At 42.2% G+C, this 27,900-nt stretch overlaps 4 protein-coding genes across 5 annotated transcripts; 3 read left to right on the top strand and 1 right to left on the bottom strand.

Annotated features, from left to right (window-relative positions):
• Positions 1 to 86: 86 nt before the first annotated feature.
• fbxl15 (F-box and leucine-rich repeat protein 15) lies at positions 87 to 2,707 on the bottom strand. The gene is made up of 5 exons (XM_069663980.1): positions 2,580 to 2,707; positions 2,119 to 2,278; positions 1,502 to 2,004; positions 1,166 to 1,392; positions 87 to 1,045 (listed from the first exon to the last, which is right to left on the bottom strand). Exons 1-4 carry the CDS (start codon positions 2,606 to 2,608, stop codon positions 1,203 to 1,205), a joined length of 882 nt encoding a protein of 293 aa, XP_069520081.1. The 5' UTR covers positions 2,609 to 2,707; the 3' UTR covers positions 87 to 1,045; positions 1,166 to 1,202.
• Positions 2,708 to 3,817: 1,110 nt separating this feature from the next.
• Positions 3,818 to 5,432, top strand: gpx9 (glutathione peroxidase 9). The gene is made up of 5 exons (XM_069664771.1): positions 3,818 to 3,949; positions 4,067 to 4,160; positions 4,852 to 4,982; positions 5,114 to 5,244; positions 5,375 to 5,432. Exons 1-5 carry the CDS (start codon positions 3,818 to 3,820, stop codon positions 5,430 to 5,432), a joined length of 546 nt encoding a protein of 181 aa, XP_069520872.1.
• Positions 5,433 to 5,836: 404 nt separating this feature from the next.
• Positions 5,837 to 8,777, top strand: ndufb8 (NADH:ubiquinone oxidoreductase subunit B8). The gene is made up of 5 exons (XM_069664654.1): positions 5,837 to 5,969; positions 6,224 to 6,350; positions 6,505 to 6,604; positions 7,381 to 7,536; positions 8,640 to 8,777. Exons 1-5 carry the CDS (start codon positions 5,837 to 5,839, stop codon positions 8,730 to 8,732), a joined length of 609 nt encoding a protein of 202 aa, XP_069520755.1. The 3' UTR covers positions 8,733 to 8,777.
• Positions 8,778 to 9,853: 1,076 nt separating this feature from the next.
• Positions 9,854 to 26,585, top strand: sec31b (SEC31 homolog B, COPII coat complex component). Of its 2 annotated transcripts, XM_069663978.1 has the most exons (26): positions 9,854 to 9,943; positions 11,478 to 11,703; positions 11,839 to 12,034; positions 12,151 to 12,246; positions 12,615 to 12,755; positions 14,434 to 14,576; positions 14,655 to 14,754; positions 14,837 to 14,998; positions 15,188 to 15,340; positions 15,429 to 15,659; positions 15,750 to 15,824; positions 15,906 to 15,998; positions 17,489 to 17,600; positions 17,695 to 17,873; positions 17,956 to 18,082; positions 18,183 to 18,328; positions 18,447 to 18,620; positions 18,713 to 18,865; positions 18,965 to 19,157; positions 19,242 to 19,625; positions 19,791 to 19,826; positions 21,890 to 21,948; positions 22,213 to 22,338; positions 23,590 to 23,709; positions 23,793 to 23,864; positions 25,236 to 26,585. In XM_069663978.1, exons 2-26 carry the CDS (start codon positions 11,501 to 11,503, stop codon positions 25,413 to 25,415), a joined length of 3,654 nt encoding a protein of 1,217 aa, XP_069520079.1. In that variant the 5' UTR covers positions 9,854 to 9,943; positions 11,478 to 11,500; the 3' UTR covers positions 25,416 to 26,585. The 2 variants fall into 2 exon arrangements, with proteins under 2 accessions (XP_069520079.1, XP_069520080.1); XM_069663979.1 differs by lacking the exon at positions 19,791 to 19,826.
• The last annotated feature ends 1,315 nt before the right edge of the window (positions 26,586 to 27,900 follow it).

The following is a 27,900-nucleotide window of genomic DNA, read 5'->3' as shown; positions in this document are numbered from 1 at the left end:
CTGCTGTCGACCAGTTTTAACTGAATACACACATTTTTAGCATCTCTATTGTTACTTTCAATCTCTTCCTGTTTATTATAATTCAAGTAAAATGAAATGAAATGCCTTTTTAATGCAGAGGAGAAGCGACAACATTCATTGTATTTTACATTTTAATATTATTTATATAATTAACACACTTTGTTACAGGGCAAGTGCATTTCCACACAGGTACATTTTACAAAGTGATTTCAAGGGACCGTCAGAATGAATTCCTGTACTTACTTCAAAACATGTATGTGTTCATTAATTATTTGGATTAAAGGGTTGCTTCAACCACGTCAGAAGATTTTTATAAACCATGTCCCACTGATGCAGTTCGTGTTGGCGTTTTCCATGGGGGAGAAACTGTGAGGTCTGTGGATTATCCTGAGGAGACGTTTTCTCTGGAGGACACACGGTCAGCACCACAAGCTAATTGTATTTACCGTGTTGTGTTGACAGCAGAAGTAGAGGAGATAATAATCCCGACACAAATCTAGCGGTAAGTAAAAAAATGTTTCGGGAGATTGGGGTGAATAGATGCTTCTGAGCAGGCACATGCAAAATTAAATGTTTAAATAAACTTAAACATTATTGAATGTTTCTAAATGAAACATAAGAGAAAAGTTCCTTAAAAAGTCGTATACACAAAGTAAGATATGTACTTTGTTTGAAAACAAACACACTGTACATTAGTTAGAATTGCTTATCTAAGAAGCCACATTATTACAACATTAAATGATTTACAAATAGTCCAGTCCAGTGACTGTTTTGGACATTTGGCAGCAGTTCTGAAAAGTTCATGGCTTTCTTCAGTCACTTGTATTTGTAGACTTGTTTTCAGTTCATAAATGTGCGTCACTGATCACATTCAAGTGAGGTTTTTTTTGTTTGTTTTTGACACGCAAACTTGAGTGCAAAACAGGATTTCTTGGATTGTGTTGAGATAATTAAGACATTTTTTCTGAGAGCAACTCACGTGTCTTTGTGATGCAGCTGAGAGTGTCTGCTAGGATGAAGACACCTGAGACAAAGGAAGGAATATGTTGATTACAATTGATTGGCATTATCTGCTGCAAAAAGACAAGAAATGCATTCAGTGTAGTTTGATTATAAACATGTAAAAAGCTCATACAGCTCATACCTGTGTGCTCTTGTTGGACAGATAGGTTGCCCTTTTGCTATATCTGGAGATTGATAAAAGGAGCGAACCCCAGCACATCCTGAAGAAGCACCAGCGCCCTCTGTAAAGGCGGCTCAACATCTATCACCACGTTGCGCTTCCGTAGAGGATCCAGGCTCGACTCTGTGACATTGTGACAGTGATTCACCTTCAGGGACTGCAGCTTCGGGCAGTACTCCGCGAGGGTCCTGTGAGCACAGCATGCAGAGGATCTTATGGATGGGTGCACAAGTGGAAGCGTGGGCAGGGATGGCACAAAGTTAGCTGGATTAGACTTGAAAATAAGATATGATGTACCTGATGGACTGGTTCCTGACCCGCAGGCATCCGGTCAGGTCCAGCTGCTCCAGGCCCCTGCAGTTTTTGGCTACCTCCTCCACCGACTCGTCAGTGACGTTAGCGTTGACTGCCAGCGATAGAGACCTCAACTTCAGACACTTCTTGGCCAGGTAGCAGATGGCGTCGTCCTTGAGCTGGCGGCAGGCGGTGAGGTCGATCGACTCGAGCCCCCCGCAGTGGTCGGCCAGGCTGCGCAGGGACAGGCTGTCCACCCACTCGCAGTGCGCCAGGCCGAGGTGCTGCAGGTGCATGCAGCTCAAGGACACGGCCACCAGGGAGTGCCGGGTGAGCCAAGCACACCCGCTCATGTCCGCTCGCTGCAGATGCTGGTTCTGGCCGATCACTGGCAGCAGCTCTTTGTCTGTGACCCAGTCTGAGCAGTTCTGCAGGGACAGGCTGTGCAGAACTTTGTTGTCCTTTAACATGGAGCAAAACGCTTCTTTGGGAATAGATGGTCCAATCTGTAAAAGTCACAATAGAGCGGTAGCAGACTTTCTCATGAGCTTGTGCTGCAGCAAACAAAACCTCTCATAATATATTTACAGTATATACTGTTAAAAGTTCCAAGCACTTACTGGTGACAGATCAAAAGTCCTGCAGTTTGCTAGATACACCTGGATGAGGCTGTGAAACTGCTTGCTCACCCTCTGCAGGCTGACGAGGTGTTGCAGTGGCAAATAGCATAAAATATGTGGAACAAGCACATCCTCCCAGGGCAAGTCCAGCAGATCACATCTGAAAATAATGCAAACCTTATTTTACAGCTGTACTTGACACTGCATGTAGACCATAAATGTCCAGAAACTCCATAAACAGACATAATAATAAAAGTAATATAACATTAGCAGTATGGACTGTTATATCCGCATTGCCAAGCTAAGATATAATTAATGTATTAAATGGTAGCAGCAGAAACCGGCTACACCTTACATGTTGTTGTTACTCGAGAGCTACCGCTGTTAGCCGAGGAGCTAGCTTACCGGGGCCACCTATCCAGTGTCTTTTAGATACAAAACTAAATTTTAAAGGCACTTACGTTCGTATCTTAGCTTCGTCGTCCATCATGGGTCAGAAATGTTATACGGAGCTTTTAAAGACGCGTTGTTCTTCACAAAAATGCCATAATAACGTCTTTAGCATCTTGCAAGCACTTGAGGTGTAACCCAAACCTAATGCTGCCTTCAGGTACCGTCTGGAAAATCCAATTGATATCGGAATGGTACATGAACTATTCAACAACATTGCTAGATATGACGATAGGGGAAAGCAAAAGTAAAGAACATTTCAAATAAAAGTAGTGGACACACATATATTTCGTAGCCATTAATTAATTAATTCATTTTATTGCTTGGTAAAGGCCAAAGTAATCAAATTCAGCGCTACTGGACGTGTACATTTCAGAAACAGTTACCTACAACCCTTTAGGAAATATTTTTTGTCGTATTCCTCACAAAAGTATGCTACCTAAATGTCACCGAAGATACTCGCCAATATCAAATCTAACTAAGACGTCGTGTTTGATGACTTTAAGTTTAATTTAATCATGGACCAGCGTGTTTACGTAGCACGTTGAACATCGCAGTTGCAATTTTCCGGGTTTACGTCACTGTTCACGTTAAAGGCAATTAACATACCCTATAGGTGCTATAAATAAGGTAGAAAAGGAGTTTTAAACGTCAAGACAACTCCTACAACCTTCTAAAGTCAATGTGGCATTACTAGTCGGTTTTATGTTGGTTTGATTACAACTCAATAAAACAATTGTAGCAGTGTGTGAATGAATGTAACCAGTTGACCCATAGAGATCTTTTAAGCAAGGATTTATACTTTTGAAAAGCCAGTACTGTTATGTTAAGGGACAAAGTACGGTTCAGATTGTTATGTGAAATAACTCTGGACTAGGATTTAAGACTTGGGAACAAAATGATAAGTGTTTCTCAGACTTTTTCAGGTGTCACAAACAAAAATGTGGGAAGTAAATGTAGGCTTCTAGAGAGGGAAGCATGTAGCCAAAATATGTGTGTATCATTTTAAATATTTCCCACTGATGACAAGCTGTCACTATATTAGCAGCCTCTGTTCCTGGGATACACGTGTTGAACAAATGAGCATCCTGCCAGCTCACCTCTGCCCAGGAGAACAATGAAGTCAGTCATGCTGAACAACTGCTGACCCATGAGTTATGTTTCAGTGAATGAGATGAGCCAACAGGAAAGCTGAGTGAATACTCACTCTTGACTGACTACAATCCTATATACAAGCCAGAGTACGAGCATGGCGAATAAATCAATCTATGATTTCTGCGCTGAGACCCTGGATGGACAGCCGGTTCCGCTCTGTAACTACAGGGGTAAGGTGCTGCTCATCATCAATGTTGCCACCTTCTGAGGGTCAACTATAGAGGAGGTAATAATCTGCAAGAGGACTGATTGATTACAGTCAGATCACTTTGTCTTATGACACACAACCTGTGCATGCAGTTTTATTAAAGACGTGTCTGATTATGGTGTTCTGTCTCCGAAGTACCACAGACTGAATGCACTGATGGAAATGTTCGGCGACCTCAACTTCACTGTTTTAGGATTCCCCTGCAACCAATTCGGCCTTCAGTCACCTGGTAGGTACTGAAGCGTTTAGAGTGTGAAGGAAATTACACGTCATTAACACGGAAGTATTCTGTACTAAGAAAAATACTGCACTTTACTTTGTTCACTTACTCTAGAACTGTGCCTTTTATATGAGGTGTTTGGGTATTTCCATTTTATACTACTTTATACGTCTTTACATTGTAATTTTTTCTCCGCCTAATTTAACTAGCAGTAAAATTTGACTAGTTTCGTTTTGGATTTAGTCTGCTTTTAATCATTTAATGTCAGATTCAAACCCTGATTTGCTCTCTTCAAGTCCTCCATCATCTTATGATCATGTAGGCACCTGGGGTCATCCATGGTCTTTATACATTGATGCAGTACAGTTTTACTACTACTAGTAGTAGTTATTAAAATCACAATGGCATGCATTTTGCTCCCATAACTTCTGTACTTGTTTCTTTGATAGACTCATGAGTCTAGCACTATTACTTACAATGGAGTACTTTGTATTAACCTTCTGGCATTTATACTTAATTAAAGTATCTGAATACTTTATCACCACTACCTTACACACTCAATTTGTTCATCTCCCGAACATGCTCACACTATCTGTAAACATTTGCTATTTTCAATGTAAAATTGTGAGCATATACATTGGGGTTTTTATGAGCTATACTTCTGTTTAAAACACCTTATTAACAACTTTTTTTTTTCCAGAGGTGAATCATGAAACTCTCGATGTTCTTAAGTATGTGAGACCTGGTGGGGGGTTCATGCCAAAGTTTCCTGTCTTTGGCAAAGTTGAGGTGAATGGATTAAACGAGGAGCCTCTTTTCACCTATTTAAAGGTACAGTGTTTTTATTTTACAGGACTTGAATATATGAGCGTAATGGATGAAATGTATAACCATGTAATATATTTATGGTGTCAGTGTTGCAGCTGTTTCCCTGTTTCTCAATTATTTTTCATATTCCACAGGAGTCCCTTTCATTTGTGAATCCTGTTATTGGAGATATAAAGAAATTCTACTGGTCCCCAATCAAAGTTAATGACATTCGGTGGAATTTTGAGAAGTTCCTAATCACTGCAGATGGCATACCCTTCAGACGGTACATTTTAGTACACAGAACTCAAGTTGGAAAACACATTTAGCCCTTAATTAGATCAAGCAATCGTCTAATAAAAGTGTTTTCACCCTTTTTTGAAGTAGGGTGTTCTAAATTTTTCCCTTTATTGCAGGTATGAACTTCATTGCCCCATTGAGACAGTGGAGAAGGACATAGCAGAACTTCTCTGATGGATTATCTTCGTGTTGTCACCAGTGGCAGAGTGACGATCCCCCAGTAAATGCATTCATGCACCTGAGCTGGATCTGATGGGAAGAGGAACAAACCTCAGGGCTTTAGTGCATTCACTCTGAGAACAAGTTCCCTTCAGCCACTGGAGAAATTTTCATTTCCCTATCACACTTTCCCATAATGTAATGGTATCTGCTTATTGGAAAAGATATCAATGAAATAAATAAATTAACAAAACATTCTATTCGTTGTGGTTGTTTTTTGTCACCTCTATTTTATTATAATATAAATAAGTAAATGGATAACTAAAGAGTCATACGGGGGTTTTCTTTACGTTTTTTACTTTATATTTTATATGACTATGAATTGGTCCTTATGCCGACCCATACTTCCAACTCTGCGCATGCGTACTTATCAGACTGTCAGTCAGCAGCAGCCAGTAAACATGGCTTGTGTTGGTTTCCGACGGTTGGCTCAAGCCCTTTCTAAAGGGAAATGTTCTGGTATTCCAGGCCTTCTGTCGGGTGCTAGAGCAGGTCAGTGGTCGTAAAGCTCTTAGCAAACTGTCTTATGAATTTCTCTTGGAACACATCTAAGAGTTTAAAGTTAGAAACCTTAAACGGACATAACCTTGACATGCTAACTTTAGCTTACGCTAAGTGAGCGGCTACCGCTGTTCTGAATGAGAGTAAAGGCTGCGTGGATAACATTGTTGTTTCTTCATTCTTGTACGCTTGCCGTCTGTATCACTTTACTTTGTTTTATTAAAATGAAATTGTTCGTGTTTCAGCCTCTGGTTCGACAAAGGATACTGTACTGGGGCCATACCCGAAGACCCCCGAGGAGAGAGCTGCTGCAGCAAAGAAGTACAACATGAGGGTTGAGGACTATGAACCATTTCCCGACAACGGAGAGGGGTGAGCTGTATTTTGAGCAACTTGATTGAAGCTGTTAATGTTTTTCCTGAATAATTTGTTAATTTAGATCCATGCATTTGTCTACATGATGAATCACCAGTAACAAAAACATTGCACAGATGGTTAACTATCTTTCATTGTTGTGTTTTTGTAGCTATGGTGATTATCCAAAGCTACCAGACAGATCTCAGCATGAGCGAGACCCCTGGTACCAGTGGGACCACCCTGACCTGAGGAGGAACTGGGGAGAGCCGGTAAGAGAGATGACTCCTAAAGTGATTTATTGTTGTGAGATCAGTTGTACATGTGCAGCAGGAGCTTCAACATGACATTAGACTCTTATTAAAGCTCACCAAATCATCAAATACAAAAAGGTATATTGTACATTTTTTGTTTATATAGGCCCCTTAATGTTTTGATTGATTATTTTATTCTATTTAAGTTTTCTCAACAGTAAAACTGCTGTTAACTTTGTTTATTTTATTTCTATATTTTCTGTAATAAATCAAAAACAACAAGACAAATCCTTGTATGTGTAAACCTACTTGGCATTAGACCCAGACTCTGATTCTGATTGGTATTACACTTTACACATTAAAACAAATGCTGTACTTGTGATCCACAATGCAAGAGCCCTGTAAGAATGCAAATTAAACAGCATTATCTGTGTGACAGTCATTGACATTATACCTTGGTACTAGTTGTTGTTAAAAATATGGATACAGTATACTAACAAAACCTAATCTAAAATGTTAAATATGTATATATTTATACTGTATTGCTACAGCAGTAAATAGATGCAACACCTACATAACATTGTATAAACTCAGTAGATTCTAAATGCATTATTTTGTCTTGACTATCTTGAAGCAACTGTTGTAGCTTTAGATGTTGACTTTATTTCTCTTAATAGTAATACAATAAAAAATAGGAACAAAAAAGCAAATTTCATATAACATTTAAGTTAACTAATTATTTTATGAGTCAATCGATCATTCTTAATCAGTGATTGTTCTTTGTCTATTTTTAGATGCACTGGCAATTTGACATGTTCATCAGGAACCGTGTGGACACGTCACCCAGCCCCGTGTCCTGGTCCAGGATGTGCAAACATCTGTTTGGTTTCATCGGCTTCATGCTGTTTATGTTCTACCTTGGGGAGAAATTCCCAGCTTACCAGCCTGTTGTAAGTCCAGACCAATGCTAGTATTCATTATGTTTATGTTACATTATGTTTTCAGGGGATTAGAAATGACTTGATCAAAATATCAAACATTTTACAAGGGAGATGATTCCAGGCATTAGATCACCACTCTGGCTTTAACCTTTTGGTTTTTAGTAAACAGAAAAAATGCTGTTTAATCAGCAGATTGGACATAGTATTGCAAAGTTCTGCTCACACTTGAGACTTCAAAGCTAGCCAAAGCTGGGTATTGAATTTGGACACCTTATTTTCAAACTGAACACCTAACTGTAAAAGTCTTCTTATAATTTAGTGTTTATACACTTAAAGTTTTAAAGTGTTACCTATTTTCAAATTCAAAATAGAAAGCCAAATAGACATAAGCGCCTTTTAACCTGACAGTTCAAGGCGGGATCATTACGCCTCTCTTACGTTCCGTCTTCTATGTAAAACGCACGGAGGCTGAATGATGGGGCGAAGTCATTCTGCCTCTGAGCTGGCATCGGAGGTAGTAACAGAGGCGAAACAGCGTCTGTGTAAACAGCGAAGCCGGCAGGGCGGAATGGCGCTGTGTGTGTATTTAAAGCATGTGCTGTTTGTTTACACCTCGTGCATGTTTTGCTTCCACTACACCGGAACGCTGTGTAAAAACACACACTAGGGCGGCTTTACGCTAGCGTTGCTTGGTCCAATGTAAAATGGCAATGGCTGCATGACAGCGGAGCCTCATTACGGCGCTGAGGCGCAACCGCAGTGTAAAAAGGGCTATAATGAACAGTATACTTTTTCCAACTCTTACATGTTAATAGGAGTATAATATAAGGACCCTGTTTTGTATATTTACTCTTATCAGGAGCCCCTATCGCCATATTGCCACTTTTGTTGTCTCTCCACTTTAATCAAGTTCTTTAAATCATGTAATTGCACTATAAGCAATAATGTTTTTATATAAAGTAGTTATAAAAAAAAGTTACGAATCGCATGTTTAGTTTAGTTAGTATTTTGAATGTCACTTTTTGTCATTGCTGTGTTTGATTAAATGCTTTTTATTATGTGTTTTATTGAATAATGTGCACGTCCTCAGCAAGATTTTGTCTCTGTTCCAGGCACCGAAACAGTATCCCTATAACAACCTGTACCTGGAGAAAGGAGGAGATCCAGAGAAACAGCCAGAGGAAGTCAAAAATTATGAAATCTAATGACTTAAATCTTATTCTACTTCTGTATATATATTTCTGTCAAGAATAAAGATGTTAAAAGTTACATTGCCCTCTGTGTTGCTCTTGTTTTGTGTGTAGAATGAATGGCAAACATTAAAAAACCCCATAAAATATTACATTTTAGTAAGGAACATTTAAATTCTTGGATCTTTCATTACGCATGCACGATTTACAAACTGCTATTTAATTTTGTCAGGGGTGGACAGAAACAAAGTAAACTTACTTGAATACTGTACTGAATTTTTTTGAGTATTATCTTTTGGGGAAACTTCACTTTTACTCTACTGCATTTGAAAAACAAATATCGTACTTTTGACTCCACATTTCTATGAATGTTCTCGTTACTCACTACTTTAGCTCTGAAGTCAGCTGATGAATTTTCTCTTCTTTTCTAAAATCCGAAAGATAAACTGTGTTTGTGTAGTTCTGCATGTGGTTTGTCTAAGTGGTGTTGCCTTACCTGTACCTTGCGCATCTCTATGGTTGAAGGTAGAGCAAACACAGAGCAAACATCACTCAGATTAGTGAATTCATTTAGTGGTGGTAATGATGGCTATGGCAGAGAACGGTGACGATCCATCCATGTATTCTTGACTGCACTCATGCGTTTTGAAAATACAACAATGATTTTAGATTTTTTAGTACTTTAAATACTTAAAGCTCCCATGAGGAACTTTTGGTTTGCCGTACCTCTTATCGCTTTGCTGATTTTGTCCCGTACGTGCTTAAGTGGTAGTTTTTATTCAATCTTGTTGCTGATAATCTGGTTTGCTTTTGTAGGTCATATAGCGTAATCAGAATACATTTCAGTCTGTTTCATAACCAGGGAAAAACTCCTCAGAGGAGCTTTAAGTATTTCTAAAAACAAGTACTCAACTACTTTAACTCAAGTAATAATTTGACTGAGAAACTTTCACGTATTGGAGTAATATTTGACTAGGGGTATCTATACTTTGCTCAAGTAATGGAAGTTGTGTACTTTATTGGGTCGCAGCACAGTGATATCGGGGTTAAATCAGGCCACCTCTAAATGAGAAATGTCCGTGTCGGCTGCCGTAGCTTAGTGACAACACGGCAAAGCACTTTGGTCGGATTCTGCCTTCAGCTAAGCTGCTAGCTTGGCTGATAAGAAGCTAGCTCTCCAGTTTGTAGTGGATGCGGACAGTTAGGCTGTCATATTGACAGTTGACGTGAGTTAAAACAGTATTGTTCTTTTTTTGCCTGTTTTAAAAGTGTCTGATTCAGAGTGATGCTGTTATTATTGAAACATGATGACAAGGGTGGTGGCTGTTAGCTTGTAACATCATCGGCTACGGTTTAGTGCTGGAGCAGCCAGGCACTGTCGGCAAGATGAGATGCTAACCTACAAGCTCTTATGATTACTCAGTTATAACACAGCATGATACGATCGCCTATAACCATGTGAATAATTTACTAGTTATGGCTTTGATGTGATTTTCTGTGTTAGAGGTAGTTTATAAGTTGTGTTGAGCTGACAGTGAGTGTGTAAAACATGTTTGGAGCCGCAGTTGCGAAATGCTAACGTTAGCTAAACTGGATATGCGGTTATCTATTTATTTCCAAGTGGCTTGGCGTGAATTCAGTGTCTGTAAATATACCGGAAACGAAATTTGCATATTGTTGTGTGAAGAAAAATGTTACACAGGTGGAAGAAAGCTTTACTGGCGTTTGGTAACTTAGGTAGCATTTCAGGAAGTAGTCGGAGGCAACCTGTCAGTAAGGGAGGCACCCTGTTGGAGCCAAGTGAGAAAGTATTTGGCTATGAGTGTAAATCACAGTAAATTTAAAGCCCCTGTGAGGAGTTTTTCACAGGTTATGAAACAGACTGAAATTAAATCTGATGACTCTATATGACCTACAAAAGCAAACCAGACCATCAGTGACAAAATAGATTATTTCTATGTAGTTATTTTTAATGCCTGAAACTGCTGGCGGGGGGTAGGTGTCAGACAAAGTGATTAACTGCACGCTGCCTTTGTTTACATTTTACACAGCAAAAATGAAGTGAGTGATACATATGACTGTTAAAGAAAGCAGGATGAGATATTTTGTTAAAAACCAGCACTTAAACTGATAATCTCGAAGTTCTCAGTTTTGTTCTATCTGGCGGCACCTTATGGTGATAAAAGGCTATTGTGGGAGCATACGCCCCAGATAACCAGACGTCGACAGTTCTGTCCCTTTGTTACGGTTGTAACTCTTGATTTTCCTGGCTGACGGTCGCTTTCTTTTTTAGACTGTTTGCCTTCATCTGAGCGTCGAGTTTGTTTCTTTTTCTTTGGATTTTCACTTATTTTTGAAGTTGTATCTGTAGTCATCCATCTTTTCTTTGTTTGTTCAGCCATAGTAGATTACTGTTTACTTGCAACGCTTGCAGAGACCAGAAAAGCAGTCGCTTAGCTCCGCCTACCCTCTCTGGCAGACCAACCACAAAACGCGTCACTAACTGGGCACCGCTCGTGATTTTTTTTTTGCGAATGTCGCCACAATCACAATCGCCATTGTGTTACCTCATTCTGCGATAGATTGTCACTTAAAGAAAAAAATGTATTTAGAAAATAAGAGGCACGGCTTTGTCCACAGGGGGCGCCAAAATCGACACAAATCGAAATTCCCCACAGGAGCTTTTATATAGAACAGGTGTTATGCAAAGAAGTTGTTCATCCATACCATCCATTTAGTAAAGTTGTTTCGTCTGTCCAGGACTTTGAAACTTGTGGAGGAAAATGAGGCTGAAGGAGATCCAGAGGACCGCCCACCAGGCGTGGAGTCCTGCCGGGCACCATCCCATCTACCTGGCCTTAGGAACATCAGCACAGCAGCTGGATGCCTCCTTTAACACCACAGCTGCCCTGGAGATATTTGAGTTGGATTTTTCTGACCCCTCTATGGACATGCAACTCAGAGGGTCATTACCCACAGCGAACAGGTAATTATTTACAGGCAGTAGATAAATAAGATACATTGTGTTGGCAGGAATATAAGCAACAATGCTTCTGTCTATGATGGGCCATGTTTTTGCTATTAGAAGCTAATAACTTGCTATATTTTTCATATTCCACAGGTTGCACAGTATCGTATGGGTGAATTATGGAATGGGAGCAGATGGCACTGGAGGCAGGCTGGTTGGTGGAAGTGAAAATGGCACTTTAACTGTATATAACCCAGAGGTCATAATGAGCTCTGGAGCAGACGCAATAGTGGGACAGTCGGACAAACACACAGGCCCCATTCGAGCACTGGATTTCAACCCTTTTCAGGTAAAGGACTGCAGTCACAATCTTATCTGTCCTTTGATTGAGTTTACACTGAAGGACTTTCAATTCATTGTACTGAAGTCCACATAACTTATCCATCTCTGTTTGTCCCCTCCCAGAGTAACCTTCTTGCATCAGGAGCAAATGATTCAGAGATATATATCTGGGATCTGAATAACTTCAGCAGTCCGATGACACCGGGAGCAAAGTCACAGGTGGGTGTGTCGTCGAGAGATGATAGGTTTAAGAAATTCTGCATGTCTGTTGTGAGGGATGAGATCACCTTTTTATTCTGATCCTCAATCAGTGGCTGTTTGAGTCAAAACACAAACCATAATCTCCAATTTGTTTCTTTTCCTTTGTAGCTCAGTGTTGGAGTTAAAAATTAAAGCCACTCGATGGTTTCGTTTCATGCTTTGCTTTGCCTTTCTGAATATATAGATCCTACATTAATGCCTGCAGCATCTAAATAGGTACTCGCAGTGTTTGCATGGCACAGGCTTTGTATATCATTTGAATAACGGGCATCTGTTTTCATATTAAGGTGTGTTTAGACAATAACAGCCTCTGTCTCCTCTCTCAGCCCGCTGAAGACATCAGCGTCGTGTCCTGGAACAGGCAGGTTCAGCACATCCTGGCCTCGGCCAACCCCAGCGGCAAAGCAGTCGTGTGGGACCTGAGGAAGAACGAGCCCATCATCAAGATCAGTGACCACAGCAACAGGGTTTGTAGCTTTAATACAAAACACAGCAGGGTTAGGTCTAAAGGCACCTTTTGCATATTCTGCTCAACTCTCATCATCACATCTTCAGCAACATTTTCAGATGATTGAATGTTAATATGGCAGTTATTCACATGCTTTGTCTGTTCTTACACATCAGCCACTATAAAACAATCAGTGCAGAGCTAGCCTGTCAAATGACAGCAAAATAATGGCTCCTTATCAAAGACACTGATAGTCTTTTTATGTTTCTCATCACTAAGCAACATCCTCTAACTGTCCCCGTTTTCAGTAAGATCACAGACACATACGAATCACTGATTATTGTATGCAGAATCATAGGTAATCAAATCATTTGTGTTGATTCATAAAAAATAATCACAGTTTTCTTTTAGTAAGATTCTTGTGGATCTTATTAGAAGAGAAAATATGAGTTGTGCTTGTATCAGAATTTCTGAGTCAGCCTTCTTTAAGGTGGCTGAAAGCAACATGAACACCCCAATGTAAAAAAAACCGTCTACCTCTCTGTATTACGCCGCTACACCAAACATGCACGTGCATTTTGCAACTGGTGTGCAGCCGTTGTGTGGTGAGTCTCTCTGCAGCACCGAGGCCACAAGTGAAAGAGGAGAGAGATGCTGTTTATTCCAAAAAGTACTTTATTGCTGGCAGAATCTTCAGCTATGACTAAAGTTATCATTATAGTTATGATTCTTGGTGTGTACCACCTTTTTACCTCTAGGTGTTGGAGCGTAGTGCTAACGTTAGCTGAGCTACCGTTACCTGTCAAGAAGGAACAGGGCAAACTCTGCATCGCTTCGCCCTTCAGCCCCTTACGCTCCCACTCGTCTAATCCCTCATTTTATTTAGGTTTCTCTTTGAAGCTTTTTTTCTCCTCCAAGCTCCTCCTTCTTTTTGCTTCTTTAGCAGTACATGTCGTTGTCGGCAAAGGAGGTACAGGACATTTACCGCAAGTCGGCTTAGCTCCTGACTGACACAACCTCTGCGTGCACGCTGCTGACACAAGTCAGAGCAGCCAGATGATGCTAGTTTGTACAGAGCCGCTGTGATTGGCCAGTTACGTGGAAAGCTAACCCTGATTGGTTGTTTGATTCAGACCGGAAACATTTTTTAACAAACTAAACACAAAGGTGTGGGCGCTCACAGTCACAGATCAGCAATCAACATCATTTCAGTTTAATGTTGTTAGTGACATGCAATGATCAAGCCTATGATGAACAGAAATGTACTGCTGTCAAGTCCAGTGTACCTTACTTTAACACCTCTAAAAGCTTTCATGTAAAGACTCAAGTTTTTGTGTATCTGATCTAGTTTGTCGAAATGTCACATTTCCACACAGTGAATAAAGTGTGTGTCTTGCACATAGTGGTTGTATAATCCTGGCACATGAGGGAGCGTCTCTCCTTCCTGGCTCTTGGCAGCCCAATTGCCAAGCACACTGGACGGTTGTAGCTCGGAGTTTATCCAGCATCTGAACAGAAAGGAGTGGAGCCAGCCTCAGTTTCTATTACACTTCCTCTTTTTCTGTTTCTATTACTGCAGCTGAAACATTGACTCAGTTTGTAGAATCCTTACATGCAGTTACCTTGCTCATCTGAGTGTACAATGATGCGAAAATGTCCTATTATCTCTCTAAGTCTTGTCTGTGATGTGATTTCAGATGCACTGCTCAGGAATGCTCTGGCACCCTGACGTGCCCACTCAGTTGGTGCTGGCCTCTGAAGATGACCGAATGCCCGTCATCCAGATGTGGGACCTCCGCTTTGCCACATCACCCCTTAAAGTCCTGGAGAACCACACGAGGTGAGCCTCAAACAGTTTCTGTTTCTTAATCATCTTCCAGAATATTCTGTATTCACATTTTGTTGTATTTTCCAACAGGGGGATTCTGTCCATATCCTGGAGTCAGGCTGACTCAGAGCTCCTGCTCAGTAGTGCTAAAGACAACCGGATCCTCTGCTGGAATCCAAACACCGGAGAGGTATTCCTCCTTCATCTCTGCTTCTCATGTCTCTGCATTACCTCGCATCATCATCGTGACTTAATCGTTTCTTTAATTTTAGGTAATTTATGAGCTTCCAACGACGAACCAGTGGTGCTTTGACGTCCAGTGGTGCCCTAGAAATCCTGCCTTGCTCTCGGCCGCCTCATTCGATGGGAGAATCACCGTCTACTCTGTGATGGGAGGGAGCCTGAAGACTGAGCAGCACAGCACAGTTGATAAGGTAAAGGCTGTTCTGATAGGTCTGTAATTCCAAAGAACGTGTGCTGTGATGCACCTTTTGTCCACAAGATGGTGCTGGTGTAAAAGCACAAAAATCTATCCTATCATGGTTTCATTTAAGATATTTAGATGCAACATATTTAAATGCCTTGTTGTGACTAATTTTAACATGTAACATTTTATTTAACAGATATCCTCCTCATTTGATTCAATGGATCCCTTCGGTACAGGGCAGGTGCTTCCTCCCCTGCAAGTCCCTCAGCCCACAACACAGGACACCATCGTTCCCCCTCTGAAGAAGCCTCCTAAGTGGGTGCGCAGACCTGTGGGGGCTTCCTTTGCTGTAAGTGAGACACTAAAACATTTTGTAAGCATGTTCTTGGCAAAGGCATCGCTCAATCTTTTGTTCTGTTCTGCTTTCTATTCCTCAGTTTGGTGGAAAACTGATAACCTTTGAGAATCCCAAGCCGCCTCCCGTGCAGAGCCCCCAGCCCGTCCCCAGACAAGTGTTTGTGAGCCAGGTAACCACGGAGACAGAGTTCCTCCAGCGCTCCAGGGAGCTGCAGACGGCGCTGCAGTCGGGCTCCTTCAACAACTACTGCCAGGCCAAGATTCAGAACGCCAAGTCAGACGCTGAGCAGGACATATGGAAGTTCCTTCTGGTGGGGAAATTAAGAAATCACATCAAGTCTGTCAGAGAGAGTGTGCTGGTGGTGTTATAATGTGAGCTAACCTACTTTCTGTGTTTACAGGTAAACTTTGAGGATGAAGCTCGCATTAAGTTCCTCAGACTTCTGGGTTTCAGCAAAGATGAACTAGAGAAAAAGGTATTCTGCCTTTGATTTATGAATAAGCATATACCTGTGACTCGTATTCTGTGTCTTACATGTCAAACTGTGTTAAATCAGATCTCAAAGTGCCTGGGGAAGAGTTTCCAGCACAACGGACACGGAGTAGATGCCAAAGATCTGGCAGAAAAGATGCAGCGGCTCTCCACTGAGGTCAGCACACAACATTTACACATCAATTTTGTTATTTTCCGTTGAAGTTGTGCACAGGGCTGTGACGCCAACCACAGGGTTGCCCCGGTGACCGTCGTCACAGCGATTTGTCTTTAAGCCTCCGCACCGGCCACAAGCGTGGCCAGAGGCACTATGTTTTCGGGTTGTCCGTCGAACCCTAGAGGGAATGTCTTCACATTTTACATAAATGTTCATTTGGAGTCAAGGATGAACTGATTAGATTTTAGCAGTCAGAGGTCAAAGGTCAAGGTCATGGTGACCTCACAAAATGTATTTTTGGTCATAACTCAAGAATTTCTGCGCTAATTATGATAAAAATTGGCACAAACGTCCACTTCGACTCATGGTTGAACTGATAAGAGTTTGGTGGTCAGAGGTCAACGGTCAAATCACTGTGACCTTACAAAACGCGTTTTTGGTTGTAACTCAAGAATTTCTGCGCTAATTATGATAAAAGTTGGCCCAAACGTCCTCTTGGACTCAAGAATGACCTGATTACATTATGGTTGTCAAAGGACAAAGGTCAAGGTCACTGTGACCTCACGTCCATCCCATTCTTGTGAACGCAATATCTCAGGAACGCCTTGTAGGAATTTCTTCACATTTGGCACAAACGTCCACCTCGACTCAAGGATGAACTGATTAGAATTTGGTGGTCAGAGGTCAAAGGTCACTGTGATCTCACAAAACTAGTTTGTGGCCATAACTAACTAAATAAGAATTGTTACGCGAATTACTGTGTGACAAATGACAAAATAGGATAAGTTGATAAAGTGATGACATTTTATACCCAAAAGGTCAAAGGTCAACTTTACTGTGACAACATAATGTTCTGCAAAAACACTTTTCTGCCCATTATTGAACGCCATAACTCAGGAACAGAAGGGGAGATTGTGACCATGTTGCACATTTGGTCAGATACTGAATTAGTGACACTAATCTTTGGTGCCCACCTTGAAAATGTTTTTAAATATCAGAGACCCAGTGATTTTGCCAGGTAAGCGTCCCGCATCTCTGACGCATTCAAATCTGAAGGGACGCAGTAAACTCACGATCCATGCGTCCCAGGGAAGCACCTCATCTTTCCATACAGAACGCTGAACAACAAAGTCATTTTAAAAACCACAGTGATCAGCAGAAGAAACCTGTCTGTCAGAGCACTTCTGTTTCAGCCCTCTGAGCATCTAATCAGCACAGACGAGCCTGTGTGCAGTCTCGGGACATGCTTGTTTAGCCTCTACAACAACAACTAGCGGGTCACCACAGATTACATTTCAACAAATAAGGATACGAACTTGTGTAGTGGTTACAAAACATACTGCAGCAGCAGGCTGGGGCGGGGGTTAACACCAAACCACAAGGGGGTTTCACCTCGGTTAGAAAAATTCAGTACCGTCACAGCCCTAGTTGTGCATTGTTTTCATGTCCTCCTTTGTTTTCATTGTAAATATACCTTGATGTATTTCCAGAGGTCTGATGAAGCAGTAGCTGACGCCAGAACTTCAGGTTCTGTTTCACCGGCAGACTTCTTTAGCCAGACTCCAAAGGACAACTCCAACTTCCAGATCCCCATATCCTGTGGTAAAATCCCTCACCTGCAAACACACCTAACTCTGTCTTGGATTCTTGTTTTCATCAGTTTTCATAGCTTAATAAGCATGTCCTTTCTCTAAAGACACCGATGGTTTGATAAGCCAGGCGCTGCTGGTTGGAAACTTCGAGGGAGCTGTTGATCTGTGTCTGAACGACGGCCGTTACGCTGAAGCCATCCTGTTGTCCATCAGCGGAGGAGAGGAGCTGCTGAAGAAGACTCAGCAAAAATACCTAAGCAAGCAAAAGAACAGCATTTCAATGGTGAGAGTATGTTTGATTAGTTGTGGACCTATGTGGGGAAAATAGTTCAGCTGTATGTTAATTAATTTGTCAACACTTGTAGCTGATATCCTCAGTGGTGACCCAGAACTGGAGGGACATCGTGCAAAGCTGCGAGTTGGACAACTGGAAGGAGGCTCTCGCTGCTCTGCTGACGTACGCTCACCCTGAAGATTTTGCCCGTTTGTGCGGTGAGTCGCTCACAAATATATCCTTTCCTCCAAAGGAGAACTTTGCCATATCACCGGGAGTGTCTTTACCTGCGTTTCATTCTGTATTCCCTCTCTGCAGATACACTGGGAGGCCGGCTGGAGCATGAGGGCACAGAGAAGCGCTGCCTGCAGGCCTGTCTGTGTTACATCTGCTCCGGGAACATTGAGAAGCTGGTGGAGTGCTGGGCCTTGCACAAAGACAGCTCCTCTCCTCTTGATCTGGAGGTATAACTTGTCAAGTTTTTCTTACACTGTTGCACTGGGCAGATTTGAGGTTTGAGGACGAAAGCACACGAGTAACCATAGTAACGTGTCTTTCTTTGTGTCTCTGTGTATCTCTCAGGACCTGGTTGAAAAAGTGATGATGTTGCGTAAGTCAATCGAGCGCCTCCGCAACAGTGAGGTGGCCGTCCAGAGCCCCATCCTGGCCGAGAAGCTAACGTGCTACGCTGGCATTCTGGCTGCAGAGGGCAGTCTATCCACGGCCATGACCTACCTGCCTGAGAACTCAGACCAAGTAAGTTGCACACACTCCCATAACTCATAGTGTTGCTCTTTCTGGATTGCAAGAAACACTCATTGTGCGTTTGCACGCTTGTGTCTCCTCAGCCTGGCATCATGATGCTGAGAGACAGACTGTTCCACGCTCAGGGAGAGGCTGCAGCCGGACAGCAGCCTCCAAACTCCTTCAACAGAGTCAGTGTGTCCACAGCCAAGCCGGCTCCTGCTGCACAGACTCCTGCACCCAAAGCACAAGTTATGGTATTAAACAAACACATCTAATTCTGCATTTTTCAACATTATCTTTCCTATTTTTAAGCTTTTCTTTAAAAATTTGTGCTATTTTTCCCCACACGTTAGAGTCAGTACCAGCCTCCCACTCCATCTCAGGTGGCCGCCCAACCGCAGCCCCCTATGCCGTCAGTTTTTACTCCACAAGCTGCTCCAGCCAACACCGGGCCGGGTCTGCCACCGACTTCTCACGTCCTGCCGCCCAGTGCGACCCGTCCTGCTGTGAGGCCTCCTTACCCCCAACATCCTGCTCCGGCTCCAGGTTTGACACTTGACCGTTTCTGTTCTACTTTCTAGTGTTTCAGAACGATTTTGTCTGACGTTATGGCCCTTGTCTTTCCCAAAGGTTTCCTTCCTCATCAGCCATTCCAGCCTCAGCCGATGCCCATTGGCGGCCCCTCAGCCTTCCCTCCTCCAGGTCCTTCGATGCCGGGTGCTAGCTTATCAGGACCTCCGCTACCGCCTACGTCATCGAATCCTGGAGGCATGCCTCCCATGCCCAGCCCCGGGGTGCCACCGACGAGCTTCATGCCAACTACCTCGCTACCCTCGGGCCCCATGTCGCCCACCTCCCAGCCTGGAGCCCCAGTGCCCATGTACCCAGGAGGCCTCCACAACCAGGGCGCTGCATCAGGTCCCTATAACCCTCTTGGATCGGGGTATCCGCAGGGTGGACCTGGGGCTCCTGCTGTTAAACCATTCGCTCCTACTGTTGCTCCTCCTCCTACAGGTACATGCATGTTCTCTTGGTAGTCGAACATCACAATCACATTAAATCCATTCGCTTTTAACACATTTTTTAAAGTGTGTCTAGATAGCGACGTAAATATGCATAAGAGTTTGCTGTTGCTAATAATTGAATCAAACTCAGCTGTCCACCTCATTTGACTTGCAGGATTCTTTCCCTGGCTGAATTCCAGTGACCAGCAAGGTGACAGGGTTAGGGCTGGATATGAGATAAGAGTGCATTGAAATATACACACATGAGTGACCAGGAAAACACCTATAAAATTTAATACTATTTCACTACTATTAAATTTCAGTGCATTAAGTCTTTCCTTTGTATATGATTGCATCCCTTTGTGCAGGGCGTACATGCTTTTCTGGTCGCTCAGTGTTTTTTGGTGGTGTTTGCTTGTATGTTTGAGGGAAATGTAAGCAGATTTAACTGACCCTTCGCTCAGTCCCGCCCCCCTTGGTTACTGTTGCTACGCCTGTCAAGCTTTCGCACCGGCATGTAAATACAATGCCGTTTTCAACTATAACAGTGAGAGATGTTCCAAGGGAAATACTAGTTCCCAAACATCAGAGAGAAGTCGACAGAAAGGACGACAACACATACAACATAAAAATCGAGGCAAAAGCTCACCGGTTCCCGTGCAAGCGTCAGGCACCCCACATCTTAACTATTCATGTTAAGGATCATATATCATAACTTCCATTATCTGATATTAGGGATGCACGTTATCGGTATCTGCAGATTATGGCTTGAAAATAACATATCTGCATTGGCTTCAATTCTGCCTAAATGCTCCGATGATTCCCTAAAAAAGCTTGATGTCATGCTACAACATTAACTCGGCGCGCGCACTGCCTGCGCAAAGTTATCAACAATATACAAATTAAGACAAAAAAGTCACAGAAACTCGAGCCAATGAATAGACGTTAAACAACTTTCACAACTCTTAACTAGCTAACAGTTAGCTCACATTCTCGTCATTTTACCGAACTTAGCAACATCAAACACGCCGAAAATACACTCGCGGCCACAACCGACGCTAACAGAGAGTGAGGTAAACATCAGTGCAAAACTAACTTACATATTCATGGACGCACACACACGATAAGTGTCATGTCCGTTGGCGATCACTGATGTCTCCATAGTAGATCAGTAAACGAGTCCTGGCATGTCTCCCTCACTGCCGTGTTTCGGGGGGGATGCTGCATTCAGGTGCGCTCAGAAACGTGAGCGATCAGACACGTGACCTTTTGAACAAACACCTCTTCCTTTAAGTGTAAAGAAGGTTGCAAGATGTCTGCAGTATGGCAGTTTTTGGCCACTACAGTAAGAGTAGTCATGATATGAATTCCACTACAGGGGAGACTTGATGTTCTCTGCAATGAGGTGGAAAAAAACATGCGCCTAATATATCGGTACCGAAATCGGCAAAAAGGGTTGGAATATATCGGCATATCGGATATCATCAAAAAATCCAATATCGTGCATCCCTATCTAATATGTTTTAGCACATTGCTAGCAAAACTAAATTATCCCATTTTTTCATTTAGTTTAAAGCGCGTCAGGGAAGCCTAACATAATCCTGTACAAGTTTGCCACAAAAATGGCACAAAGCAAGGGGTGGTAAAATAAAGGCTATGCTGATATCATCGATGGTGTCTTCCACAGTTTATAATCTCTGTCTGACATCTCTCCTCTCGAGTTTTTGGCTTCTGAAAAGCCAAAAATATGACACCCCCCTGTTTGACTTTGAGGATATCTGCTGTCGGACTTACAGATTGCATATTCACACCGTTTGGGCCATTTCTCCTTGTTCTGAAAGCCTGACAGGCCGCCAACGCCTAGTTACGGTTGCTAACGTAGGATTGGACAGTGACGGTTCAAGGGAGGGGCTTAGCGAAGGATCACTTGTGTGTATTTTAACTTTAAACAGCAGCAGAATCAGGACAGTATCAGGGCTTGAATCTAGCCATGCATTAATAGTGCAAATTAAGATGTACTATTTGATGTACATGTTTGAGCTCAAAAAGGTGTCATTAGGAGATGCTTGTAAGTATTCAGCATCGTGGGATTGTTGCTGTTGAGTAAACATGAGGATCCTGCCTGAACATTTGCAGAAAGTACTGAAATCCACAGCTTAATGACATGTAGACTAACCTCGGCTCAATGACATGTTTGACTGCTTGAGTGTGACTAAAGGATAAAGAGCTGCTGCCGTCTTCCTAATTCCCTTCCCACCATTGTATTAAATGTAGGACCTCAGGAGGGCTGGAATGACCCACCAGCAGTGCGAGGTGGACCCAGGAAGAAGAAGGTACTCCTGCATTTGTCCCTGTTAAAATAGTGCATTTGTTTTCTGTCGATGCAGTATTTCTCTTTAATATGTGTATTAGAATAATTTGGACGATGGTTGACTAAAGCAGCTTCCCTGCCTGTGCAGTTGTTTTCTATTTGCACAAAATATAAATCCAACATACCTGCCAACAACACGCAAATAGCAAACAAGACGTAGTTGTTGAGTTAAGCTTTAACAATGTGTCAAGTGTATTATAAGCTTCTTACTGCTGTGTGTACACAGGTCCCTGATAACTACACTCCACCAGCCCCCATCACTGCTCCTGTCATGGGATTCCCCGTGGAGGCACCTCAGCCCCACGATCACACCCAAGTCCCCCCTGGAGCCCCCCAGGAGCCCAGCGTGCAGGTTGGTGTATGACAACTGAATGTTTTTCTTTTATTCTAAACGGAAACGCACACGACAAACATAATAATAATACATTTTATTTATATAGCACTTTTCATGATACTCAAAGGCACTTAACATTTTTAAAACAACTAAAGAAACAAAATAAGAACAGAAGAAACACAATAAGAGGAAACCAAACAATTAAAACAGTGAAAAAAATCAAGCAGTTCTAACAAGGTGGGTCTTGATCAGTGATTTGAATGACGTCAGGTCGGTGCAGTCTCGGATGTGTTGGGGTAGAGACTTCCAGAGGGAGGGGGCAGCTATGGAGAAGGCTCTGTCGCCCCAGGTTCGGTGCTTGATTCCGAGTGTTGGAGAGAGGAGGTTTGCCTCAGAGGAGTGGAGGCTGCGAGAGGGAGTGTGGCGGTGGAGCAGGTCTGTGAGGTATGAACGGGCCTTTGGGTGAGAAGAAGGACTTTGAACTGGACGCGTTGAGGAACAGGGAGCCAGTGGAGGTTCCGGAGGACGGGGGAGATGTGTTCACGGGAGTTCTGGATGTATTGGGAGCTTATTGAGGACTTTGGAGGATGAACCACATAGGATGCTGTTGCAGTAGTCGATTCTGGATGTGATGAAAGCATGGATCAGAGTTTAGCAGCAGAGAAATAGAGTGATGTACGGAGACGAGCGATGTTTTTCTGGTGGATAAAGGCAGTCCTTGTGATTTTATTGGCATGTTGCTCAAAGCTGAGGTTGCTGTCGAGAACGACTCTAAGGTTGCGGATGTGTGGTGATGGGGACAGAGTGTAATTGTCCATGGTTAGGCAGAAGTCGTGGGTGGTTTTAGTGAGGGATTTAGGGCCGATGATTATTATGTCTGATTTTTCACAGTTGAGTTGGAGGAAGTTTGCTTGCATCCATGTTTTTATTTGAGTGAGGCAGTTGGTCAGAGTGGAACAAGGGCTGTGGTGATGGATTTGGTGGAGATGTAAATCTGGACGTCGTCGGCATAGCAGTGGAAATGTTTGCGTATGATGTTACCGAGGATGAACAAGAGAGGACCAAGCACCGAACCCTGGGGGACACCTTGTGACAGAGGAGCGATGGAGGAGGTGCAGTTATTGATGTTGATGAACTGTTGTCTGTTGGTGAGATATGAGCTGAGCCAGGAGAGGGCAGTGCCGGTGATGTTGAGGCAAGATTCCAGGCCGGAGAGGAGAATGGAGTGGTTACATAACAGTGATAACACCTTGCATGTTTTCTCCTCAGCTCCTCCAGCAGCTGCCAGCAGAGAGGGTGGAGCAGAAAGAGATCCCAGCTGATCACATGGTGCTCAAATCCACGTTTGACAGCCTGGTGCAGCGCTGCCAGCTCGCAGCGAGAGACCCAGTAAGCCTCACTACATGTGTATTAAAGGTTGTTGTTTATTAAAGAGGAAAGTTATGAAATGACCACATTGGTTTCTTTTTCAGCAAACAAAAAGGAAACTGGATGATGCCGCCAAACGTTTGGGATACCTGTATGACAAGCTGAGGGAGCAGACGGTGAGAAATAATTACATGCACCCATGTGTGAGGTTGCAGGAAGGATGTTTAAGATAATACACTCCAACTATCCTAGACGATCACATCACAACCCTTCTAGAGACAAAAATTCTGGTGTTCCAACGAGAGTCTTTTCCGCTCATGCAGTGATGAATTAAACCAGTTCACCCACTTAACAAACAGCTAAATAAGCAGCACCTGTTGCTGTTGCTGAGTATCCACCTTCATAGTACATGGGTGGCAAACATTTCAGATCTCGAGCAGGTAAAAACATAACTGTCCACATGACATGTATAATTAGAGGTGATTAAAAATAATCGTTCTCATGTGATGTGGGTGAACCAACCCGTTAGAACTCGTCCTAGCGTCAGTATCGCTTCATGAAGTCAAAGTTATTCATATTTCAAGTTTCCCACCGTATTTTTTTACTGAAAGTGTAATTTATAGCGCCTCTGTTAAAAGAATTCCGAACATTTTTCAGAGCTTCAGGGAAAATGAGTCGAGGCACACCGCCCGGATATTAATATGATATTTCAAACCACCGTCCTGAAGCTACATTCATGGTAACGAGATGAGAATCTGTCAGCTCAGTGGGTGATTGATTTAATGATCATATTGTACTGTCGCTCTGCAGATATTAGTTAGAGCAGCACATAGGAATTTACAAGGGGAAAACAGTGCAGTAAAATCTGGGTTAAAGGAAAGAGAAAACTGTCACAATCTTGATACTCAATCATGCAAGGAATCTTTCAGCAAAAACAGAGCCATAAAGAGCCCTAAAGTCTGTTAAGTCACTATCGCCGAATGAGGTAACACAATGGTGATTGAGCCTGTGGCCCACTGATGAAAGCCTTTGCATTTGCAGTATAACAGACCGGGTGTCTGTGGCGACTTAAGCGGAGAAAAATTGGCGCCCAGTTAGTGACTGGCGTTTTCCATCAGCCAGCATTGGTTGGTCTGCCAGAGAGAGTAGGCGGAGCTAAGCGGCTGCTTTTCCGCTCTCTGCAAGTGTTGCGAGTAAACAGTAATCTACTATGGCTGAACAAACAAAGGAAAGATCGATGACTACAGATACAACTTCAAAAATAAGTGAAAATCCAAAGAAAAAGAAACAAATTGGATGCTCAGATGAAGCAAACAGTCTAAAAAGGAGCCAACCGTGGACGTCACACATGCAACACTGTCTGGATATCTGGGAAGTCTGCCCCCGCAATTACCGTTTATCGCCATAGGTGCGGCCAAAGACAAAACTTTATGCAACTTAAAGTTTCTCAGAAAAACCAAAAAGTTTGAAGATGTAGCTTTTTGTGCACGTTATAGACTAAACATCAGGCACCACATATTAATCCTGTTTCCTCCCTGACCTCTCAGCTCTCTCACAACATCCTGAACGGGCTCCACGAGATCAGCCGCTGCGTGGCGAGTCAGAACTACCAGCGGGGTCTGGAGGTCCACACTCAGGTGGTGAGCAGCAGCAACTTCAGCGAGATCTCCGGCTTCATGCCCATCCTCAAAGTGGTCATGACCATCGCCAACAAGCTGGGCGTCTAACCCCCCCCTCCCCTCCATCACCAAGCAGACTTCAGTGTTACCATATTGTTATATATGTATTTATTTCTTTTTGACCTGATGACGTGCTTTGATAATGAGAATACTTAATGCTGATTGTAGTCTTCATCACTCCATGCGAGGACTCGGCTGAGGGGGATTTTCTTTTGTAGAGATTCGTCGGTGTTGCTGTGGTAATTTTACAAAAAAGATGAATGTATCCTGAAAGTTGTGATTCTGTGTAAATTCAACAGTTGATGTAATATACAAAGCAAGTGGCGCAAAGTTTGAATTAAGGCGGTGTTTGTACAAGTAGGTGCTTTTTTTCATAGTCCAAATTAGGCTCCATTTTTGCATATTTTACCTCTTACTTTGGCAGTCGATAAAGTTTTGATTGAATACATACAGGGCTCCAGCTGCATACACAAAACGTCTAGGTCTAGCAGCTCCTACATCTTTTGTAGGGGTGGAAATCTGGAGAAGAATCTGGGTTGCACTTATTATCCATCCTGTCGGTGTAGTTTGTCGGAGGGAGAAACTCACAACAAGCATTTAAAACTGTAACATAAAGTAAATACTGATTGTTCTCCTCGCCTGCTGTAACAGATCATGTCCGGTTATTTGTGCCATGACGGATTTTGGGCCAAAGCACTGCAGAAGAATCGCGCACAGTGGTTGTTTTTCTCCATCTTATGTTAAATCAGCCCTATTAGCACTGATATTTCCTGATACGCTTGCTCGAATGACAGATTTTTTGTGTTTGTTTTACCCTCTGATTCTCTCCATGTCTCTCACTGCTGAGTTCACATGGCAGCTCATGAATAAACCATTCATTTACGTTGGACTGCAAATGATCCCCTCCATGTTTAAAATGCTTAAACTCATCTTTCTACCCAGCTTTTCTAACTCTCAATTCATTTTTTTTAAAGTTGTATTTGTTTTAGATTAGACCATCCAGCGATACCAACCTGAATGAACTGATGAACATGAAATGAAACATGTATAACTGTTTGGTTTGTAGCTGGAGAAAAAGCTGGAGAGTTTGGTGTATCATGGCAGCAGCAGAAGGCAGTGAAGTGCCTCCGTGTGCTCATTTTGGTTGCACAGATATTTATACAATCCATGTTGCTTACTTTACTCATTGCGGAAACTTTTTTCAAATAAAAATTCACTTCAGAGGTTTTGAGACTTGATTCATTCTTCTTCTATTGTATTTATAATACCCATGTTATAGCTGCCTTCTAATAAGACCCCATTCAGAGAGGGCTTAGATGTAGCCTTAATGGCTATTAAATCATTCATTGATTCTTTATACATTTGTTATTTGTCATGAATAGGAACAAATTAGTTTTGTGCTTATAAAAAAGATAAGCAGCATGTGACCCCTTTTTGATTTATGTTTATGTGTAAATGCAAAAGGGGACTTAGTAAACAGTAGGAAGCATTGGCCTTTGATTAAACGTGGCATATAAAGACCTAACTAAAATGATAAAGCACTTAACAGATAGTTAGATACTTTATTAATCATTACAGGAAATTGCACACAGCAGCTTCGATCACAGTATAAACACTGAACATAAAAACAAGATAACATAAAAATACTAAAATAAGTATCTAAACCAGACTTAAACTTACAAATAAGACACTAAAAGATAGCTAAGAAATGTAATTTAAAAATCTGTGCTAAAGTGGCTTGTAAAAAGCTCAATATAAGTGAATAAATGAAAATATATACAGTGCAAAAATACACATTTGTATGTATAATTTAAGCAACTGTTTCCTTAACATGAGCGTACATTGTTTTTACAACTGATCAAACAGTCTGATGACAGCTAACAGAAAAGATTTCCTGTATTATTTAGTTCAGCAGTCTTCTCGCCATGCTGCAAATGGTTAACACCAGACGAACGCCTTTTGGCAGTCTACAATTTGTCTAATTATTTTTTATAACTATTAATCATTAAAAAATTAACAAAATGTCAGTACAATATTTCTACATTTGACTTGATTAAACTCTTTATTTTGCTTTTAAATGCAGGACGTTGTGTTGTTTCTGCTTTTATATGTAATTTCCATGTTGAACAGTAGAGGTCTCTAACTCGCATCTTACATTGTCTTTTCAAGCTCCACAGCAACATCACAATGAGCTACCTGCTGTTGTCGTATACTTTATTTACATCTACGGCTACAGGTAAGCTTTACATCATCTGCTGCTCTCTTCCACCCAAAGCACTTGAATGCACCAGAAGCTGCATTTACGACTGTTTTAATTTCTGTAAATATTTTCGTTTCATTTAGCTCATTGCATATCCATCCATTACCAAATCCTCCCGAGGGTGCGAAACGGCAGTTTGTAAGCTGGCACAGGTGGTTCACGCGACCGTCTTCCATTGGTCCAGAAGGATCATAAGTCAGGACCTCTCCGCTGATTGGCCGGATGGAGTCAGACGCTGTGAGCAGCGAGGCGCGTGTGATTTTTGGGGGGTTT

Source organism: Semicossyphus pulcher, unplaced genomic scaffold, assembly GCF_022749685.1.
Source record: "Semicossyphus pulcher isolate SPU_LCO1_2020_fin unplaced genomic scaffold, fSemPul1.0.p SCAF_16, whole genome shotgun sequence".
In the NCBI taxonomy this organism is placed as follows: domain Eukaryota; kingdom Metazoa; phylum Chordata; class Actinopteri; order Labriformes; family Labridae; genus Semicossyphus; species Semicossyphus pulcher.
This window is presented reverse-complemented; position numbering and strand designations above follow the sequence as displayed.

Coding starts and splice junctions, on each gene's coding strand:
- fbxl15 (XM_069663980.1), bottom strand. CDS start 2,608: ATGATGGACGACGAAGCTAAGATACGAAC. Junction 2,279..2,579: donor GACGAAGCTAAGATACGAAC/GTAAGTGCCTTT, acceptor CATTATTTTCAG/ATGTGATCTGCTGGACTTGC. Junction 1,393..1,501: donor GTCAGGAACCAGTCCATCAG/GTACATCATATC, acceptor CTGTGCTCACAG/GACCCTCGCGGAGTACTGCC.
- ndufb8 (XM_069664654.1), top strand. CDS start 5,837: ATGCGTACTTATCAGACTGTCAGTCAGCAGCAGCCAGTAAACATGGCT. Junction 6,351..6,504: donor TTTCCCGACAACGGAGAGGG/GTGAGCTGTATT, acceptor GTGTTTTTGTAG/CTATGGTGATTATCCAAAGC. Junction 6,605..7,380: donor GGAGGAACTGGGGAGAGCCG/GTAAGAGAGATG, acceptor GTCTATTTTTAG/ATGCACTGGCAATTTGACAT.
- sec31b (XM_069663978.1), top strand. CDS start 11,501: ATGAGGCTGAAGGAGATCCAGAGGACCGCCCACCAGGCGTGGAGTCCT. Junction 12,035..12,150: donor TGGATTTCAACCCTTTTCAG/GTAAAGGACTGC, acceptor GTCCCCTCCCAG/AGTAACCTTCTTGCATCAGG. Junction 23,710..23,792: donor AGCTCGCAGCGAGAGACCCA/GTAAGCCTCACT, acceptor TTTCTTTTTCAG/CAAACAAAAAGGAAACTGGA.